General features: G+C 36.5%; 1 protein-coding gene across 3 annotated transcripts; it reads right to left on the bottom strand.

Moving 5' to 3' along the window:
* Positions 1 to 7,169: 7,169 nt before the first annotated feature.
* Positions 7,170 to 21,368, bottom strand: ZCCHC8 (zinc finger CCHC-type containing 8). Of its 3 annotated transcripts, XM_009283879.2 has the most exons (14): positions 21,299 to 21,368; positions 20,377 to 20,467; positions 19,681 to 19,755; positions 19,054 to 19,159; positions 18,228 to 18,305; positions 17,809 to 17,912; positions 15,972 to 16,037; positions 13,980 to 14,040; positions 13,367 to 13,509; positions 12,430 to 12,572; positions 11,535 to 11,650; positions 10,372 to 10,455; positions 9,413 to 9,527; positions 7,170 to 8,673 (listed from the first exon to the last, which is right to left on the bottom strand). In XM_009283879.2, exons 3-14 carry the CDS (start codon positions 19,698 to 19,700, stop codon positions 7,859 to 7,861), a joined length of 1,851 nt encoding a protein of 616 aa, XP_009282154.1. In that variant the 5' UTR covers positions 19,701 to 19,755; positions 20,377 to 20,467; positions 21,299 to 21,368; the 3' UTR covers positions 7,170 to 7,858. The 3 variants fall into 3 exon arrangements, with proteins under 3 accessions (XP_009282154.1, XP_009282155.1, XP_009282156.1); XM_009283880.2 differs by lacking the exons at positions 15,972 to 16,037; positions 17,809 to 17,912; positions 20,377 to 20,467; positions 21,299 to 21,368; XM_009283881.2 differs by lacking the exons at positions 15,972 to 16,037; positions 17,809 to 17,912; positions 18,228 to 18,305; ... (2 more) ...; positions 20,377 to 20,467; positions 21,299 to 21,368 and adding an exon at positions 16,408 to 17,002.
* Between the last annotated feature and the right edge of the window lie 62 nt (positions 21,369 to 21,430).

Genomic DNA, 21,430 nt, shown 5'->3' with positions numbered 1-21,430 from the left:
GAAGAGACAGCACATAGCTCTTAGCGGATGAATAACTTTACTGTCTGCTTCTTTTCTCCATTTTCCTTTTGTCCTGATGCCCAGAAATTTATCATTCCTTCTCTTTCTCTAAAGTACTGAATATTTTAATTTTCATTGTGTTTGTGAAGCAACACATTGGAATCTGGCGTTATCCCAGTGCGAAAGTTTAAACAGCTGTAGCAGTAGCTCCCAACACAATCATCAACAATTTAATACCAATTTTCAAGGCTGAATCAAACAGCTCTGCTTCACTTCTTTACCTCTTATAAATAGGCAACAGAGCCCAGCCAGAGTTGGCCCATAACTGCTGAATTCATCACAAAGCAAACCTCAGTCTGCAGTCTCACAGATCATTTAGTTTCTGCATGATGCTATTCAAACAAAAGGGTGATGAGAAAGCAGTTCCACTGCCGGAGACTGATTGCAATTTGTGTTTCATTTTGGCTTCATTCTTTGGCATTAATCCAGCATGGTAAAGCACAAAATGGTGTGATGCAGTCCCCCAAATAATAGGTTTCAACTAGATCAGCATTTAGCAATGTTTGTTAGAATTTCACTTCCTAAATGTTAAATAGAATCTCTTACCATGGCCATCAGATGTTGAAACAGATACTCGAATCCATGTACAGCCACCCTTCTTTCTCCCTGCAAAATTTGATAAAAGTTTTGCTGAATAAAGACTTCAGGATTTAAATATTAGATTGTATTTAGAAGCGCAGAGCCAGCAAATGATTGCTTACAAAAAAAATTGACCCTGCAGCCCCTAGCTATGGAAATAATCCCTAACACAAAAACTGCAATTAGGGTAAAAACTAGAGTCAGACTAACTTTACAGAACACTTGCCCAAAATACCTGTTGGCTTGAGAGCTACAGTTGTGAACCTTTGTGCTTCTTTCTGGTATCACAGATTTGAGCTTTCTGTATGGATCTGATGCTAACATAGAATGTGTTTTCCTCCTAAGTGTATCATTTTCCATCATTTTCCTTCATTAATTTGATTTTTTTGTCTCGCAGTTAATTTGTTACCATGTAGGTAGATTTCAAGAGTATGAAGTTCAATGCACAACATTAAAAGTTTTCATAAGCAATATGAGACTGATGTATCTAGCACAGGGCACAGCAACTAGAAGTCGGCTTACTACTGAAGACAGAAACTAAGAGTTGCAGCTTTGCGCTGTTCTTGTAGAACTTGTAATAAAGTGCAAGCAGTAAATAACAGTGGTGAAATAATAGATGAAATATGGTTCAAATGTGTAAGTAGCTTTCTTTACTCCCTTGCAAGGCTAAGCTAAGAATGTTCTGTTACTAAAGCAAGAATTGAGAATGATGTCACATAGATCAAAAGCTTCTACCTATAAAGTGAATGTGCCATTTTTTCATGTAATTTCCTAGTGAACAGAACCATAGCTTCAAGATCAAAGTAATCTTGTAGGAAACAAGGGAGTTACATATCCATCATTCAACCAGTATCAACCTTCAAACCATGAAAAAGTAGCTTTAGAGCAACTGTAACTTAAGTTCATCCCAATTAGAAATGGTTGACTTAGCTTCCGTGTACCAGTCTACACTTAGATGGAGATGTATGCAGACTGTGATAACAATAACATCTAGTATGTTCACATCCAATTTGTAGCAGTCGTTATAAATAAAAGATGCTGGTACTATAAATCACGGTACTATAAAGGTCCAAGTATGATTGAAAGCCAGAATATCTTTGATTCCAGCACTAGTGGCTCTCTTTTCTGAACTGCATGATCAGATCACAGTCAACATATAATATATAGACATTTTCATAACTCTACGAAAACAGGAATTGCTGGATGCTCCAGAGAAATTCAGGATGCTAACATAACTACTGGCATCCTGGCCACAAGTATAAGGCCTACTTTAGAATTGAAATTGTTCTCTTCAATAATGTGGGAACACCAATTGAAATTGCTTCTGCCTTTTTTCAGATTTGTGAAGGGTCTAGAATTATTGAAGCTTTCAGAATAGCTAAAACGTTGTTCTTTAAGAACTGCATTTAAGGATATCATGACTTAGGAGATCCGTTTATATTCAAAATCAGACATATCCACACAAGTATGAAGATTTTGAGTACAGGATTTTTTTATTCCTCTGAATGATCTCTTCAATATGTACAGCTGGCAATTCCTATACAGAACTGATGGTCATACCTCCTTCAGGAAAAGTAACTAATTGCCTTTTTTTTTTTTTAATCACAGAAGTGCCACTTCAAAAATCCCAGCACAGAAACTTGCACTATTATTTTCTGTAGTTGTTTCTGGTTTTGCAAAAACACAACAGGATTCCCCCCTCCCCTTTTAACCTGAGTGCTACATTTTGCTCATCTATTTACAGCTATACTGATCCTAAAGAGATTTAGTGTCCTGAAGCCTCCTGCTTACTCTTATTATTTTTGGGTTTAAGTTTATGTCACTAAAACTGGCAGCCTTTGACAGATAGGTTACACTAGATGAAAACCTGCTCTTTTTAGCCTTAATTATCATGTATGCAACAGTTCAAAAAAAAAAACAAACCTGCAGACCTGGTAGTTACTGTCACAGCTTAGTGGATTGGAAGGCTGCAAGAAGTCTTTCCATTCTTAATGTACTTAGTTTTGCTTCCCTAGGTCAGACGTAGTACCCAGCAGCAGTACCAAAAAGCTCTGCAAGTCCATGTTCTTTGTTGGTATGCTACATAAGACAAACTTTCATCCAACTTTACCTTATTTGTTCTACCCAACATGGGTAAAACAACAGAGAACAGTATTTAAACAGACAGTATTTAAATAATCCTTTCTGCATGTTTGTTTAAACAAAGTACTTAATTTAACAATAACGTTCATCTTGATTATGAGTGTTTCATTTCACGGATAACTGAGAAACCATAGTCTATTAAAAAAGATGGACTATGCAAATCATTCTGCCACTGATGTAAATACCAACAAAAGCTGAATTCTCACCTACAGAAAAGCAAAGCAGAAGGTTTTTTGTTCCTATTGAGAGTGCTGAGTTCTAAAGAAAGGGTAAATAAACTTTAGTTAACTACAAGCAACAAAAGATTTGACGTAAGATTTTTTGCAACCGATATTTAGCTGTTATCCAGTGACTCAATAAAAATTTAGGAAGTGTCCAATTGTCACACATTAATTACCATGTTATTAAATCCATCCTGTTTGTAAGCTTTTCCAAGGATCAAGACCAATTCCTACCTCTGACTCATCCCCTCCCACCCCCCAAAATGTAAGCATGACTCTACAGCATATTCTTAGGAACAGCATCAGTCTTCAATGGCATTTACTTACCAGAGCCCCCCCAGCCGTTCTACAAAATGAAGGTACTACGGAGTTCCATGGCAACTACCAATGCATTTGAAACACTTTAATTATATGTGAGCTTTTTCCTCCTCTACATTTTTTTTCCCCCCAGCTATCCTGCCTTACAGAGTTTGCAGTAAAAATAATTCTTCTTAGCAGCTAACACGTCTTTCAGATATCTTCTAGAACGTCAGCTCTCTTTTCATGACATTTTAAGCACTGTGAATTAGATTATAAAAATAAATGTGTTAGAAATTCAAATATTTTTGAGACAACTAGCCACCTGACTGATACCCTGAATATTTTGCACAGATTAGATATTTTTAGATGTGCATAAGCATGTTTAAAATACCTTTGCTGTTCCAAATGCTGTAAACAAACATGAGTACTATGCCAACAGGAATCTGTGGGAAAATTTGAGTGACGCCTGCTCACACTATACCCACCTCATTACAAATTTTATTACTCATTCATTTTAGTAAACTCTAATCTAGGTTATTATGCCACACCCATCACCATGGGAATGTGACTTAAAAGTAACAGAAATACTTTGCTATTCAGCTTTTTCTCACACCTTGTAGTGTGATGTGATTGCAGTTTCAATATACAAAAACAATTTGAGTAGTTACACCTGACAGATTCAAGAAATTCAATAATTACAAACATCTTCAGTGCAGCAACAATATATAGCACATGATAAGAACAGTGAAGTATAGATAAATTGATAAGAGATCAGGATGAATTCATTCCTAACCATGAGAGAAACAGCAGGGGTAACTCCCTGTCCCTAATTAACTGTATGTCTTACAGCAGAGGTAAATACAGTAGGAGTTTTACTCTTCGGTTCTGCTCGATCTTCTCAGAGCATTATCCATACTGATGACCACCACCTCCATAGAAAGGACAATTTAAAAGATAAGATTTAAAAAGAACAATTTAAAAGATACCTCCAAGTGCCCAGTATTTTGTATGATTACCCTTATTTCAAATCAGTTACTAGAAGTTAAACACCAAAATTATACACTTCCTGCCACAGGCCATCCGCTTTTCTGAGATCAAAACATATGCATTACAAAAATCTTATTCTAAGAAAAAAAAAAACTATTACAAGAACTTTTATAAGTTTTCTTTACAATTTGAAAGGCAAAAGAGTAACAAATGAAAGTATTCTATTCCCAGCTATGTTTTGCTCTACCAGTTAAGTAAAGAAATTTTTAGGCTAACAGGGGATAAGTTTTTTGTTTTAATATACAGGTTATACAGATCATTAGTGAAAAAGGGCTTGGATTTTGGCACCCTCAGACTTGAAACTAAACATCTACAGATGTTTAAGATGGATAGAATAAGAAAAAAAAGGAAGGGGAGTTTCTCAATATATGGTATAGGTGGTCTAAGTCTAATAGTTCATGCTCTAATTCATACCATATCCAGACAGCCCAAAGGCCCGGCAAGGCCTGGTAACTCAATGCTTTCCATTGACTAGCTCCAAGCAGCTCCCAGCTCAGCATTTTCTTAGTCCCCTGCTAGCAGTCTACTGAAATCAATAACCAACTCGTCATACAGATTTTAACTAACAGGAAAACATTCATACCACCTATTTATTAATTATATTGATATCATTGCAAAAGAATGAGCACTGGTGTCACGTGATACTTGACTTACCCCCAAAACCATATTCAAGACAGACAGGGGTAATACCAAGACTAAAAGAAGCAAGTCTAAACATCTGCTAACAGTTTTGCAAAAGAAGCACAAAGGCAATACAAAAAATAATTCTGAGCACCCAGACAACTCAGTATTTACAAAAGCCTACAGTCTGCCATTATGTTAAAAACCAAGATTGTTAAATGGGAACAATCCCAGTTGCGGGAATTTTAATTCAAGCGTGTATGCAAGTGTGACAGCATGGGCCGCATGCTTCCAATGGTAGCAGACTACAGGTGAAGGACAAAAACATTTGCTGACTTGAATAATTAGTCAGTCCAGTCACTTTGGACAAAAATTCCAGTGGATATAAAACGTGGACCCAAACACAGTCCATTCCTGCCCCAAGCCCTCCCAAATAATATTTGCTTTAGATAATGGAAGACATCATCTTCCAAAAATGAGAAAGATCCGTATCTCCAAGTAGTTTGTGTGCAGCAAATACAAGAGTAGCCAAAGTGATAAAAAATGCTGAAGAATTTAAAATTCAAAGCCTTATAAAATTAAGGATTTAACATATTTAAACTAGAATTTACCATTACATTAAAAGCCATATTGCTGAAATGACTTCACTTTACCCTTACTCTAATATCTTCAGTATAAATCTTGGACGCAATAAAGTTAACAGCTACTTTAGTGATAGGTCTGGGAATCTGTACAAACATTGAAGACTTATCTACTCTGATCAGTTAGGTGGAAGGGTGATTTGTTATGAATTTATTGTGAACACATAGAATGCTAAAGGGTACTAAGCATATAAAGATGATATTCCTCTTGCAGTTTCTGTAGGCAAGGCAGAAGTACACAAGTACTCCTGTAAGGTTTAGGCTGTACATCCTACTAAAGAAGCAGCATTTTGTAAGAGCTATTAAAAAAAGATCTTCTAAGGTGTGGTGAGAGAACTGCATGTTTAAAATATGAGCACCTCAACACACCCAAAAGGCGTGTACACTTGAAATCATTACCTCATGCCCTGCATCACACTGTCATCCACATGTGAATGATGCAGCACACAGCACATAATGGCTTGTGTAAACTGTCATTACTAGCTTTTAACTCCATGGGAGGAGGAGGCATAGAGAAAGCACAAGATCTCTATATGCTTCCAAATACAGATTTCTTTGTAAAGTGTATAGAAGCTGGAAGCAACATTATTATTTCATTATCCATTCCTGTTACAGAAAGTAATACTATTTCTCCTATAAAAGATAAAAAAAAAAAAGCCTTTCATTTTAGCACATACGATGAACATTTACCTCGACCACTGCTTTCCAAATGCAACCAGATAAACTGAACTGGTATATGCTGCAAAAATTTTTTTCAGCCTCTTGGAAGACAAGCAGTTCATGTATAAAGACACATTGGTTCTCCCTTCCTGTAAAGTTTAGAGAAAAAAAAGGAAATAAATATAAAAGCTTTAACTACAAAAAGCCTGGGGTTCCTGGGGTTCTCTTAAGCATTCAAATGCAGAGTGTACTAATACCATGTACTATAAGGATCTTCGGGGAAATACGTACTATCTGCAAAGCCAAGAATTTGAAAGAGTAAGTTCAGTCTCTGAGGTTATCTTATCAAATACACCTTTGAACATCGCCCCTTCACAAGTCTTTTCTTAGATACTTTGTTTTACTATGCATCTCACTTGGCTAGGAAGACTTTTTTCCTGCATTTACGTAAGGACAAATGCTTTACAGCGCCAATGAATACTGCTAAGTCAATCTAGTACTCCCTCTGCTGGCAATGCAAATAACATACAGTCATTTCACCCACAGGTCCCCCTGAAGACAATTAAAAGAAGGGAAAAAAAGTGTTAGAACAATTAATCAGCAGAATTAATTAATTAAAGCACTTTTAAGCTTTCAGAAGTGGGAAATTCTTCAGATTATGAAAATTAAATGGTATGGCAAGGTTCTATTTAAGTAGCTAAAATAATTTTAACAGCTTCTTGATTATGAAAACCTGAACGCAATAGTTGTGACCCTTCCTAAAGTATTTAACTTTATTCATCCCCATTTTTATTAATCCCCATTTTAATCAGCTTCTTTTTCTAATTATCTTCAGCAGCTAATTTTCAAAAATCAGCAGTTTGATGGTTTAGGACTCATTAAAAAAATCTTTATATAAAAGCTCATTTATTAAACCTCTGTACACAACAATGAACATGTATGTACAGCAAGTTTACATGAAGGATGATGTTACAAAAGATACAGTGGTAATTAAAACTGACCCACATAAATAATTTATAAAAATATTTGAAATGGTGAAGATAATGCTGGTAATCCCTGATTATTTTCATCCAATTGCCAGGATTTTGATGTGGGAAATCTTAATGTTAGACCTTTTTAAAAACATTCTGAATATATTAAACTTATCTACAGGATAATTAGCAAAATGCATAAAGTATAGATTATTGTACAAAGGACAGATATTAAAAAAAATCACGAATCCACCTGAAACTCAAGGACAATATAAATCTTAGCCAAAGTAATGAACAGCAAACCACAAACTCCTCTTTTTCGAGTTTCATGTATTGGCAAGTAAATCGTTCTTAACAAATCAACAGTCCTGTTATTCCTTAGCAGAAGGATGCAATTTGGCAAAATTCTTCTGCATTTTCTGGCCGCATTGGTGGTCCTGGTCAATACGGAAGCCCTGCACTGACTTCAGTCCCACGGAAGAACGGGGCAGAGCTGTATTCGTCAAGATTTTCTCCTTCCCACAAAAGGATGAGGAAGGCTATCCGAGTTTGTAAAACCGGAGAAGGAGAGAGAAGGAAGCAGGGATTTGGACATAACGAAACAAAGGAAGACTAGTTAAGATGATGTCTTTTTCTTTTGCTGGTTTCTTGGGGAATTTTTTAACACGCTTCTTATTCGTAGATAAACACCTGTTGATTCTGCCATATTTTCAAATTCAAATGGTGTTATGCCTGCAGCAAACTTGCTCATATCAGGAACAAGACTGGAGTTTTTTGCAGATGATTCAATGCTTGTGACCACTTTATTACCACCTGTATTTTCTCCATCGTTAACCTCACGGTTGGGAGCAGGCATGGTGTTATCCAGCAAGCCTTCAGAATCTGTATTACCAGGATTTTCCTTTAAGTTAAGCAAACTATCTCCTGGATTAGGACTAGTTACAGAACATTCATTTTCTGGTATCTGTTCACTGATGTCGGAAAACCTAGTTTCCACTGTAATCACCTTATCAGATGATCTTACTTCTGCAACAAGATCTACTTCGTTCCTAGATGGTGATGATGTAACAGAATTTCCAGTTAAAGGTGTATCAACAGGAATATCAGAGTCACTGTTTGTGCTTTCTGCCTGCTCTAGCGCTGCCCAGATTAATCGCTGCTGTTCCTCTAGCTCTTCCAAAGTCAGAGTATCCTCATCCATGACTGAGTCCACTATTTTTGGCTGAGGAACATCACTGGAAGGATTCAATGGTGGAGTAGTCCTAGGAAGGGGAGAGTGGGTGGGTGTTGAAGGTTGAGTTGGTGTAAGATTTAGCGGAGGTGTTCCTCGTGGTAAAGGAGGAGGAGTTGACATTGATGGACGTCCAGGAGGCAGCGGAGGTTGGAACTGAAAACTGTTAGGAGTTTGAGATCTTTGTGACACTTCCAGATCTAGAAACAGATTGAAAGACATCTATTAGAATCTGAAATCTGAGTAGGACAAGATTCAAAGCACCAATGCTCTGATTAACTAGCAGACTTATGTGTTCTCATTCTTGGTTTTCAGCTGAGATAGAACAAACTTTTTGAATATTTTAATATCCACTGAAACTATGTTTTTGGAGATTTTAACTCTGCTAGCCATTCAAGGGGGGGGAAAGAAAAAAGATACAATACTCTTGAATGTATTGAGAACAAACCTATTCCACACTGAGACACACTGAAGGATTTCCTCATAGGAAATCCAAAATGAAAGCCAGAAGTTCCTCCAGCTATTCTAACGTTTAAACAACACTGTTAAGTCCTCCTGTGAGTTTGACTCATGTTTAAGTTGTGAGCTTCTAACTTCCTACATTATTTCATCCAAATATTTAAGGATTTGGAGGTCTTCATAACGTAAGTTTCTTTAGGATACACCTGAAGTAAAGAGATCGGAATTTGTAACCTAACATTCTAATTGCTCTGAGCACACTTGAAACCTCCTGCTTGGTATCGGCAGATATGACAATTGCAGCAACAGAGAATGCTTATTGTAGAGAGGGCTAGCATATGTTAGCAGTTACATTAATTACCACCATAACAAATACTAACACATTGGTTTCTCTTTATGAACACTGCCATTTCAATTCAGAGCAAATTATTTTGAAAATAAAAATTGAAACTAGGAAAAAAAATTGCAAAATAACTATACCAGAATCTAGGTCCATGTCAGCTGCTGGTACCTCCAAATTGTCTTCTTTTGGTCGTTTTGAACGATGAGAGCTTGACTGAGATGCAGCCCTTTTATTGCTAGATTTTGGACTTGGCTGAAGAGAAATCATCCAGGAAAACAAAAGAAATTAGTATTAAATTGTACAAGGTAACATTTCCAGCTATAAGAACATATTTAAAGCAATTTCATAACTATACAATCATTTGGCAACCCAGTGTGTAAACTAGACATTGAAGTTTGAGAGATTTAACGCAACTGAACAGAACTGTAGTCTTGTTCAGGTTTAAGTGGCAAAAGAAAAGACTGTCTACATTCCTAACACAGGATTAGGACCAAGTTTCCACCTGGACACCTACATTTTATGAGACCATCACAATGCAAGTATTGCACATCCCTTCCTGGCAGGCTTAGAATTTACCGTTTAATTCCATATAGCGTACACTTTGGGACTAAGAGCAGAGCATACACCTTCCACCCTTAAGTGGAAGTATTCTGCAGTAGATAACACTAGGCTAAAATCACATTAGAGAAGACCTGAGAATGATACAGGACAGGACTACCATGAGTTTTCTCAAGTCACTATAAGATTACTGTAAATCATGACTATGGCAAGTAAGCTTTTCACTTATTTGGGAAGTCTGGAACTAAGACTGGTTTTAGGCTGTAAAAGTTTATAGTAACCTTTTTCACAACTGTTTATAAAATATTGCACAATTGGGATCTGCTTATATTAATTGAAATAATGGAACTTGTTCTAAACATGAAGCTCCTTTTTGTTAGAACAGATAAAGCCAAGCATCAGCATTTCACACCTGGTAGTGTCAACAAGAAAGTCTATCCCCTTGTGCAAAAAAGAAGCTTTAAACAAGAGATCATCATTGGCTACACTAACTACATGACAACTTTTTTTTTTGTGAATAACAATGAGATATATTTACCGCATGAAAATTAGAAAGGTAGTTGGCAAAAACATCTTTCTGTTGAGATGGCTGCATGGGGATAGAACCAAATATCTGCCATTCCTACAGAAAAAAAAAAAAAAGAGAAATAACATTGCATATGGTTGGCTAATAACAGGACAGTAAAACTTAAGAGAAACACTGAGAGATTAACAAGTCAAGATGAATTCAAGTTCTCATCAAAAGCCTCATTTATCAGAGTAAATAGATCTTTTGTAGGAACTTCTGGCAAACCAAAGTACTCTTACCTGTGAACACAAACAACTGATGCAATGCACTATGACTGGGTTGTAGGAATAATAATTTAAAAAAAAAATCATCACCTTTACAAAACATCGTTAACCATTTCATAGCAACTACTCTTCAACATTTGTAACACAACTACAAACTTCCCCTCAAAATAACTGTTCAGATGAAAAAGGTTTACTTTGAAAACTGTTAATTTAGTGAAAACTGAAAAAAACTTGAGGACAGAACTTTGGCTAAGAATACTGAATGAAAAAACACATTTGGAGGCCACTAAATGGGCAAACGTAAAGCTGCAAAAAAGAATGTACAAGTGCTTCTTTTTAATGCACAGGCACTAACATCAGTGATGAAGTTCACTGCTAGCAACAGGTTAAAATGCTTTTGAAAATAAAAGTTCAGCAGCAGCAGCCGCAGGAGATTCTTTGTGCGCTCTATGCTTAAGAGGGCATCCACTATGTGGGTCTTTGGATATGACTCGTTTTGTTCTAGCAGTTACAAAGCTTCCCAGAGATTGCACACTGGTCTGATGTAGTTTTCTATAGTTGAAATTATATTTATTTATGTAGGAACAGGCATTTGTGTGTAAAGTTTTGGTTTAAAAAAAAATAAAAATTTGAACTATCCTTCTAGGCTCCTGGCGGTCTCATAATGGAAATAATCACCACAGAAGCACTGTCAGACCCTACCCACAAGATCTGTGACAGGTATCAGGTAGATGGATGTCATGTCAATTACCTCAACAGCCTCCAGCCCCAAACCAGGTGCTTAAAAATAGCAAAAATAGCTTAAAAAGAGCCTGTTGAAAGAAAATTGTGAGATGCACTGATAAACTTGGCTAAAAGCAATTAATGTTACTCAGCATGTTGTTTAGAAGGCAGAGGACAGCCACTTACATCTGGGATCCCACTTGGAGTGGATATATTAAAGCCTGGATAGTTTATCAACTTAGAGACATCATAAGTGATGCGTTTTGGTTGATGAGATCCTTCATCTTCTGTTCCACCATCATCTATAACAAAATATAATTATTATTGATGCTAATTAAGAACATTACTGAAAAAATCCACAGGATTTAAGAACAGGATTTTGGAATGTGTGTGTTGATAGAAGGCTTTGTAATCCACAAAGGCAGTAACAGTGACCAAATCTAACAGATACATGCTCGAAGCTTCCCCAGAAACCTAATTGGGTATTCATAATAATACCACTCTCTATGTACCATTACTAGCCTCAGAATTTGGCATCAGGACTGTTCTCTGAGATGCAGCATAAATGTTGGTCATTAGTAAAAAGCTGGTAAATTACTTGATAAGTTGGGGTTCAAGAAATGTATTCTTTGCTTGCTGGTGGTCTTCTTATTCTTATTATATAAGAGTAAGTTATTGAACTTTAGAAAGTATTATGGTTTCTTTCACAAAACATGAGAAGCTTATTAAAAAAAGGAAGAGGAAATTTGACAATAGGCTATTTGCAAGTTTTGCACAATTTCACAAGGAACTCCATGTTCTATTATCAAGGGTTGATTAGAGTGGAATCACACTGACAAAGAGTCTTCAACTATGCAATCCAATCATTATAGAAGTTGTTTCATTGTCACATCATAGCTAGATGAAAGGGGAGTATTTTTACATGACTTTAGAAAAAAAACCAACTTGATTTACAACTTTCTCACTCCTCCATGAGGAAGATGAAGGTTTACAAACTAAGTACTTCATTGTCTCCTGAATAGGGTGCAGGCAGTAAATAGCCTGCATACTGAAAATTGCATTCCTGCAGCACATTCCTTACCTTTTCCATCATAAAGCGCAAGTCCTGAGTGCTCCATTTCAGCCTCCTTGAGCCAACCTGGAGGATAACCCAGCTGACGCATGCGATATATAAATGGAGGAAGACTTTTATCTGTGACACCAAGTGCATCTTGAAGTTCCCCACTAAGTTAAGAAAATAAACAGAAAACAAAGTCCTCCAGTAAAATCCATAATTGAGTTCTGACAAAAGGAAGTTATGAACATTTTATTGAATTTTAAACTATCCAGTTAAAACAACTTAGTTTTAGCTCAAACTATGTTGCATGTCAATTCCAGATATAACAATTTTCGGTCAAAACCAGCTCTGATGTTAAAGATAACTTCTAACACTTTCATTTCTCCATACAAGCATATGTATGCTTAAACACTTTATGAGAATTAGTTCTACACTGAGAACAACTTACTCGACTTGTTACTTCTGATTCATGGCCTTAACCGTAGCTATCACAATGGGAAGGGTGGAACTTAATGCAACAGTAAATTTACCAATGATTTCTTTGGAGACTGCTACAGCCATATTATGATTTTTTTAAAACATTTTGAATAGAGAGAAAAAGAGGAAGGACACTCAAAGCTCAAAATTTTCAGAATCTTGCATGCATTTTTAGTTTATTAGGAACATAATATATTTGCAATTTGAATAGCCAAAGAGTAAAATTTGTCTCCCTACATTAGGGAGACAAGTGCCATGGGAAAGGGTAGGACTATTAAGCTAGCAATGAGTTTTCATTTGAAAAAATATCTGTGCAATTTATTAAACAAAATTTTATTTAGCAAACAAATTCAAACATAATACACCCATAGTTAAGAGTAGCAGATGGACTTATAGAACTCTGGAAAGTAACATCTGGCACTCCAAAGGTAGAAAAAGTATTCCAGAAAAGCAGTGCAACAGCTAATGGAAGGAAAAGAGATACCTAATTACTCCTGGTTTAAATTTTCCAAACCTCTCTTCTACTTCTTCTGCATGATAACGCTGCTGAAAATTCTGATTGCTCGCTTCACCACAAGCTTCCATAAACTCCTTTCTCTTCTCACTTATACGAGCTGCATTTCGTGGCTTAAAGATAATACAATTGGGAAGTTTAGATTCGGGCAATTTACAATTTATGCACTCCTTCACCCAACATAAAACTGGTACTCCTTGCCCTCAGCATGCTTAATTGTTTATCACATGGCCGTGTGATACAACTACAGTTGTAATGAAAACTACATAGCAAAAAACCAAGAGTATTTGCATTGGATCTAGCGGAGCTCTAAAACAGGACGAAAGAGTGTTAAAACTGAAAAATGTCCTTCCATAAATTAAAGGAGACATTCAAACCATTATGCTACAAAATTAATTTATGGTCTGATTTAGTATGTTAGAATTTGTAAGTATGAACAGTATAATCTAATCAACAGAGATGAATAACCATTTGTACATCCTGACCCCAATACATCTAATTTTTTTTTTTTTGTAAATGGCGCAGTTACACTGAAACATTTCTTGGAGAGCAGCAGCCTTTTGAATACTGATGTAGACTTTACCTGTGGACAGTCTTTCATTTGATGGTCTTCAGAACCACAATTGAAACAATGCGGTTTTGGCCTGCTTAAAAAATGCACAAGAAATTAAGCCTGAAAATAATTTTGCAATGTTAAATGCACTTAATTATTTTAAATCTTGTTAGATTTTTAGTTTTAGACTTAGAAAGAAAAAAAATGTAAGCATTGCTTGCTGATTTCATATGCTGTCTTCTGCTTCTCTTAAACTGACTGTTTAATTAATCAATCTTCAAAAGAGAGTAACAGAACATTGTTTATTTCACAGTCCTAAGGAGAACACAAGAAATGAGAAAAACACGGGCACAGCACTGGGGGGGGGTGGGGGGTGAATACATGACAGCATGTGGAAAGGAAAGAAATAAAGAGGAGAACTAAAATTACAGCGGAAAAGTAGTACTTCCAGGCAGAAATGGAGCTTTTATATCCCATATAATAGAGATTTATTCCTTTAAGAGGGAATAGAATAGCCATAGAATAATTCAGGCTGGATCTCAGGAAACCTCTAATCCAGTCCCTTAATCAAAGCTGGGTCAGCTATGAGATCAGACCAGGTTGCTCAGGGCTTTATCCAGTTGGGTCTTGAAAATCTCTCAGGATGGAGACTGCATAACCTCTCTAGGTAACCTGATCCAATAGTTTACTGTCCTAAAGGTGGAAAAGCTTTTCCTTATATCATGCCGCAGATAGAAGAACATTCACTGAAGGATTTCTGCTTCTGATTAAATATGTAAACATTTGCTTAGGCAGTGCCAATAAATGAAAACAAAACCTACATACTAAAGCTTATGCTATGTCCAGAGGAAGGGAAGAGATGATGTTAAAACAATACTTTTAACTCTAGAGTACTGATAAGGAACCCCTCAATTTAATATGCCTGTAGTACATTAATACCTCTATTGCTCTTTTCATGCTTCTATCATCAGAAGTCTAATCCTTTTTACAATACTGAGAATAGATACCAGTAGAAACAAGTAGGAGGAGAGCATGACTCTTTCTTTGGAAAGTGCTGGTCCACAGTTTGAACAAGTTATGCACATTGTGAAGTTGTGCATAATTTCTGCACAATTGGAACTGCATCTGGCTTCAAGTTTAATTTTCCTTGAAAATTCATACCATGGCAGCAAACATTTTCAACATTATAAGGGGGCAAATCCCAATCTCTTACAAGATTTTAGAGAAAGATGTCTTTTCTGAACATTCATTTTTACCAAATTAGGATGGGAACCAGAAATGGAGACAAAAGGGTGTCACAAGGATGAGTGTTCAGGGTAATCCCCCCCCACACACACACTCCAACCTCTTGAAGCCTCTAATTAGATAAAGTGAAGTGTGTCTTCTGCTTCATCTTTACACGGTATTCAAACAGAAACCTTCTGCGGTGATCCAAGTATTTTATCACCATCCCATATCATGAGCACAACCCTTCAATCTGCTTTCCGTTCAGACTGTAGGATTTCTAATCAAACCAGAGTTTAACTCAGCACACCTCTTTATCTTTGAAATTCCCACTAAAAGCTGGCCTGATCTTCACTGCATCTGAAATCAGTGACTTTAGATGCTATGAAGACCACACAAGCTGTCAGCTGGAAACTCAATTCGCTTTACTTCTTACCTCCCGTAAAAGCTATACAATCAACTCTAAGATCAGTCTGTCTTAAAAGCCTATAAAATAAGTCAGACAGGAGTTGTTCTACAAAACAGTAAGAATAATGATAGTACACCAAAGCAACCACTAAAAAGGCAAGCAACAGAAGAACTGAGCGTAAACTTCAGAAAGTTTTTACACATTGATTTTAGGTCCTTCCTAAAGCAAGTCAATAAACAAGACACCCGCTGACTGCAAAGCTCAACACTGGTTTACTTAATTTAAACTCATTGCTCAAGTATGTTCAAGGGTTTAGTATACTGGGGAATAATCACAGTGTACATCTGAACTTTTCAGCTCAAAACTTTATATTTAAGAATAATACAAACCTTTTTGGTTTTACTTGTATTTCTTGTCCATCTAGGGAGAGAATCTGGCTGAAAACTTGCTGATATCTTTAGATTTCAATAAGGAACTGCTACTGGATGAAGCAAAATTTCAATCTTGTTTAAAATACCAGTGAAAACCTAATAGTGCTTTGAATAGAATACTGACTTTTCCAGATTAAGTTACAGATGGGTCCTTGATATGAAGTCTACAGTATAAACTATAAAACTGTATCTATCAAACTATTTGCTAAGATGGGCTTACGTTGTTTCCTCCTACCCAATTTCTATCCAATAACCAATTTTGTTCTTTATCAGCACTTGCTAAAACTACAATCCTTTTGTTTATAGGCAGAAGTTTCAAGCTAATAATTCTGATATGCTTCACAGCAATCTTATTAATAACATATTTTGATAGAGTTTCAAAAATATAACTCACTTCTCAAGTAGGTGGAGACAGGTCATATCGCACTGTTTGTGTTTGGACTGCAATGTGTCAGCTGCTCTGCCCATTTGTCTAAAAACATACGAGAAGACAAGAGGGCCACAAGCGAACCGGCACGGTAAAGACCAAGAGGTTCAGTAGAGTTCAGAAGCACAGCAGTTTCCAGAATCTAACAGTTGCTTTTAAAAAGAAAAGCAGATGCCAGATACTAGTTGAACTGACAAGTTAATTGAGTGAAGTATTTCAGTCATTTAGAAGCACGGTACCTGATATACCATTTATCTCAGAAGTAAGTGCTATTTTAGGCTTAATGTCATCTATGGGAGCTCTAAAGAAAGATGCAGTAACTACATTTAAAGAACAATATCAAAGCTAAGCTGGCAGACATGAAACTTTAGCCACACTTAACTTTGCATTTTAGGAGAAATTCCCCTGTTACGCATCTACTTCCTTCATCTGGAGGCTGGGAGATAGTACAGTATCATTTGGAGAACAGGACTGACTTAATGCACTATAACAGAGACAGCTTTCCAAATGTAGAATTATAGCACAGTGCACACACAGTCAAAGGCAGGCACAAGAAAACCCAGGTTAGCTGGCTTATAAATTTGCGATTTTCTTTCAGATACAAGTAATTTTTTAACACTAGGAAATAACCTTTATTATAAGCTTGATAACTAGATATTGCAGAATGAACTGTGAAACCAGTTCTTGTCCTGACCCCTTCTGGGGCAGAAGCAATACTGGAAAACTGGGGAGATGAGATTACTTGAGAAAAATGAAGAAATTTCTTGCCCAATTTCTTTTTGTCATAGAGGACTACAGTATTAAAAAACACTTTTTCCAACATTTCCCTCAATTCCACCTTTCAAATACTGGCTTTAACAAACAGCAAAGAACCAACTTTAAAATGGATGTAAGTTAAAAGCATTCCATAATTAAATTCTATTAAAAGACTTTCCTTCTGGCTCCCACATCTGGAAAAAATCACCTTAGAGCGTATCTGAGTTTGCCAAGCCCTTTTCTTCTCCCAAACAGCAGATTTTACAGAGGGAGAATGCTTATTCATATCTGGAATGAGCTGTCATTCCACACCTGATTGCACACTGGCCCAGGAAATTCCTGAAGTCACAAGATGTATTTATGGGGATAAGGCATTCACTCTTCCCAAGCCTAAGTCTTCTAAAAATCAGCGAGCCAATCATATCAAAATACTTACATGTTTTGAGTAAAAAAAAGCCATTGATTATTCATTAAATCTTTTCATCTGTAACGACCGATATGGTTTTGATAGAAAAGTACAATCTACTGAACAGAATTTGAGTTCAATTTACCGACTGGCATTCTTTGAATTTGACAAACGGAAAAAACCCCTTGTTTTAGTAAACAGGATACTTAGGTATTTCCCATCCTTCTGTCAGCTGTGGATTCTCATTTAATATAGGCTGTCCCAGTTTATCGAGACAAAAATTGGTAAAATACAGAACACTTCCTACAACCTGTAGAAAAAAAGTCAGAAAATTGTCAGAAATGTGTCAGTATGTAGGTCAGATTGGTAGCATTTCTATAAATTTACATTGCTTGAAATATTTCCAGTTTTTTTCCCCCACTCTGTAAGAATTTACAAATGATACATGCCCACACCTGTACAAATAAGTGTTTTTTCCACTGATGTAGCCAAAACATACTGAACTTAACTGCTATTAGACTGATAAATGAATTTTAACAAGATCTTATTTTAACGGCAGTGTATATTGAATATTTAGAATGAAGAGTCAGACCTACCATTGATGAGTATATAGTCAAAAACTTACACTAAAAGCTTCTTTAATTTTTTTAGCAGAATTTGAGCTTGCTGTTTTACAGTCCTCTTCCAAAAGAACACTGGAGGGCTGACAAGAAAAGTAAAAATGCAAATTAGTACTTTAGGAGCTTTTCTTTTTACTGTTATTTTAAATTAATTAAGCATGTAAAAGGCGCACAACATGGAATACAGCTTCTATTCTTTCATGAAACTTAGTTAAACAGTACAATGGAGATGTCTACATTAGTCACAATGCTTTCCATAGTCCAAAGTACAACACAGCTCATTTCTAATGTTTTCTTTGATGAGAAATATGCTGCATAAGAACATCTTTATTCTTATGTCAAAAGCTAAGAGAAAGATGGAGACAAATGTGCCATTTCACCCTTTTATTCAAAGTGAACGCTAAAAAGTGAATGTTGAGTAAAACTCAAAATTCTAAACTAACAGAAGAAAGTGGAAATTTCCAGATTCTGTTGTTCATCTATGCTCTTATATATACTCAAAGTTGGGCCAAATACAATCAGAAGAGGATATGTTAAGTTTGTACCTTACGGTCTTTTCTCGATTATTTAAACCAACTTATTACTTTGCTTTTACACAAATTTCACTAGGAACAATTTTAAAGAAGCATTTTCATGGGCAGAAAGGCTATTTTCTTTGTCCTGGTCCTCTATTTTTGGAACAAATAGTTATACGTTTGTTTGATACTTGATTTGCAATTAAACAGGAAAACACATCTACAATTCAGCTATTTAGCAGTGTAGTATTTCAATATTCCCACTATAAAGATGCAAGAGAAGGAGCACCTAATAACAATTTGAGTTTTATAGTACCTGTGGCTTAACATTGAAGTGCGTTTTTTCTTGTTCACCTCTCTTCTGCTCTTCATATTTCTGAACTAAATTAAAAACAAAGTCTTCAATTTCTTGATGATACTGCCTGTAATGGAGTGAAGAAATATACAGAGATGAAGACATGAGCAAGATTTAAACATATGCCAGATGTCTTTTTTTTAAGCATTTACCATTTACTACTTCTTAAGAACTTAGGAAAAGGGCAGTCAACTTCTCTCCTGTCCTCCTCCCAACCCCCACCAACAGGAATGCAATCTATTATTAGAGAGCACCCTTATATTAGTGTGGCAAAAAAATCAACTCAGAGGCAGGGAAAATTTAATTTACTATATTTACCCACAACACTCATGAAACTCAAACTGCTATTCAGACTCACTCCAAGTTCCTGGAAGTCACACTTCATTTCATGATAAAAAACAGATATTGCTAATGAAAGCAAGCGACCTCCTGTCATATTGCTTATTATCCTTTCTCCCCTTCAGGCTTAACAAGTTTATGTTATTGAATAAAACATATATCCATCCCTTGGACAAACACTAACATATCCAAACAAACAAAAAAAAGTCATATTTCCTGTCAGGATTGCTTTTCTTGGGAAGTACTTACTTCGAAATTACATTGTTCATAAATAAAATCTGTAACAGAGGTCCATCAAATTTGGAGTTGTCCACTGAAATTCCACTAGAAGAATAGAACAGAGACGCAGACAATGGTTACTGTATAGCTTTACTGTAAATGTCCTCTATGTGTTTTATCACAGCAAAGAGTCTGTAGTCCACAGACAGGAAGGTTTGACCAACAGAAGTTCTGTTCTTTTAAGAAGTTCCTATTCACTTAAACAGAAATCATCCTCTTCCAAGCAAAGCAGGTTGCCTGGTGTGAGGTAGAAAGAAAACGAAACAGAACACCACACTACAGAAGTTTTCTTCTAACTGCAGTAAACTGTTACAAGATCTTATAAATAAGATCTCTTATTTATTCAGCCATTTTAATGTACTTGTTCTCACTGCTGAACTTTACAAAAAAAGGTTTTCCTGAAGGCCACATAAGTTTCATAAACAGATACACACAAATAAAGTTACAGCAATACAAACTAAGTTCTTGATACTCAAGTCTAAAAGACTTTTCAAGAATGATAACAGCATTTTAGAAGCTCAACATCTGAGCAGGGATGGGGACATAGAAACGAGGTTTCTAAAAGATGTGGCAGACCTTGTTAGCTCAGGCACCTATTATCTCAGACAAACTCTATTTCAAACATATACAAGTCATACAAAGTGTTTTAAGTCAGCATTAACATACCTAGGACGAGTCAGAATGTTCAGCTTCCTTTTAAGTTCTTGATGTTAATTTATTGTTAAGGAACATTACTTTCTTCAGAAGAGACCCGCACCTTAGTTAATTAAAGGATCAAAACAGACAAGAAAACGCCTAACAAGAATTCCACAGAATAACGAATGGGGCTTCAGACCTTCCTCTTCACTGCACAGTGGATTATTTATAAATCCATATGTTGCTGAAGAAACACAATAAAATGGAAAAAAAAAACCAAACCAACCAACACACCAAACAAACATCTGAAAAAGAGGACTAGCTGTGACAATCCAAATAGTATAATTCATTACATGAACTATGGTTGAATTGTCAGATTTATAGTATTTTATTTTAAAAATACCTACAATCATCACAAAAAGGTCAACAGTAACACACACATACTTGTAAATAGAAAATAAACCATAAAGACCATTTCAGATTCGACTCTGCTGCAGTATCAAACCCAAAAACCCTTTAGGGACCCAGTCACAATTTAACAGTTTGAAATTATTTCTAGCTATGTTAAAAACGAGTTTTCAAAGTGAACATACAGCTCCTTCTTTTCCCTAGAAAGACAGAAAAGAGGAGTCCAGTGTCAAGTACTTTAACAGTCATCCCAGCACTCAAGAACTCAACTACCTCCTTTGCCAACTGAAGCGAAGCTGGCACGGACATGAACTTTCTGAAGACAAAAGTTTTCAGAGAAAACTTCCTCTCAGGTGACAGAAGCAGAAGCCAGGAAAAACCAGCCACCACACCGAGAGGCGGGCTCGCAGCGGCCCAAGGAGGGGAGCCTGCCCTCTCCCCGCCAAGCTCAATTCTCATCGTCCTTCAGGACGCGCCAGAGCTCCGGCTGCCAGGCAGAGACCGATAGGGCCTTCCCCCACAAAGGCACAGGGCCCGAACTCACGGAGGTCCTCGGGAGGCGGGAAAAGCCGGAGCCCCTCAAGCCGGAGGCGGCCGCCAGCCCCAGGAGGGCAGGCGTCAAGGCTGGCCCGGAAGGGAAGCGGGCGCTGTAGCGGTGCCGACACACCCCCACACC

This window comes from Aptenodytes forsteri, unplaced genomic scaffold (genome assembly GCF_000699145.1).
Source record: "Aptenodytes forsteri isolate BGI_AS27 unplaced genomic scaffold, ASM69914v1 Scaffold118, whole genome shotgun sequence".
Taxonomy (NCBI): Eukaryota; Metazoa; Chordata; class Aves; order Sphenisciformes; family Spheniscidae; genus Aptenodytes; species Aptenodytes forsteri.
Note: the sequence above shows the minus strand (reverse complement) of the source record. Positions and strands in the feature narration are given on the sequence as shown.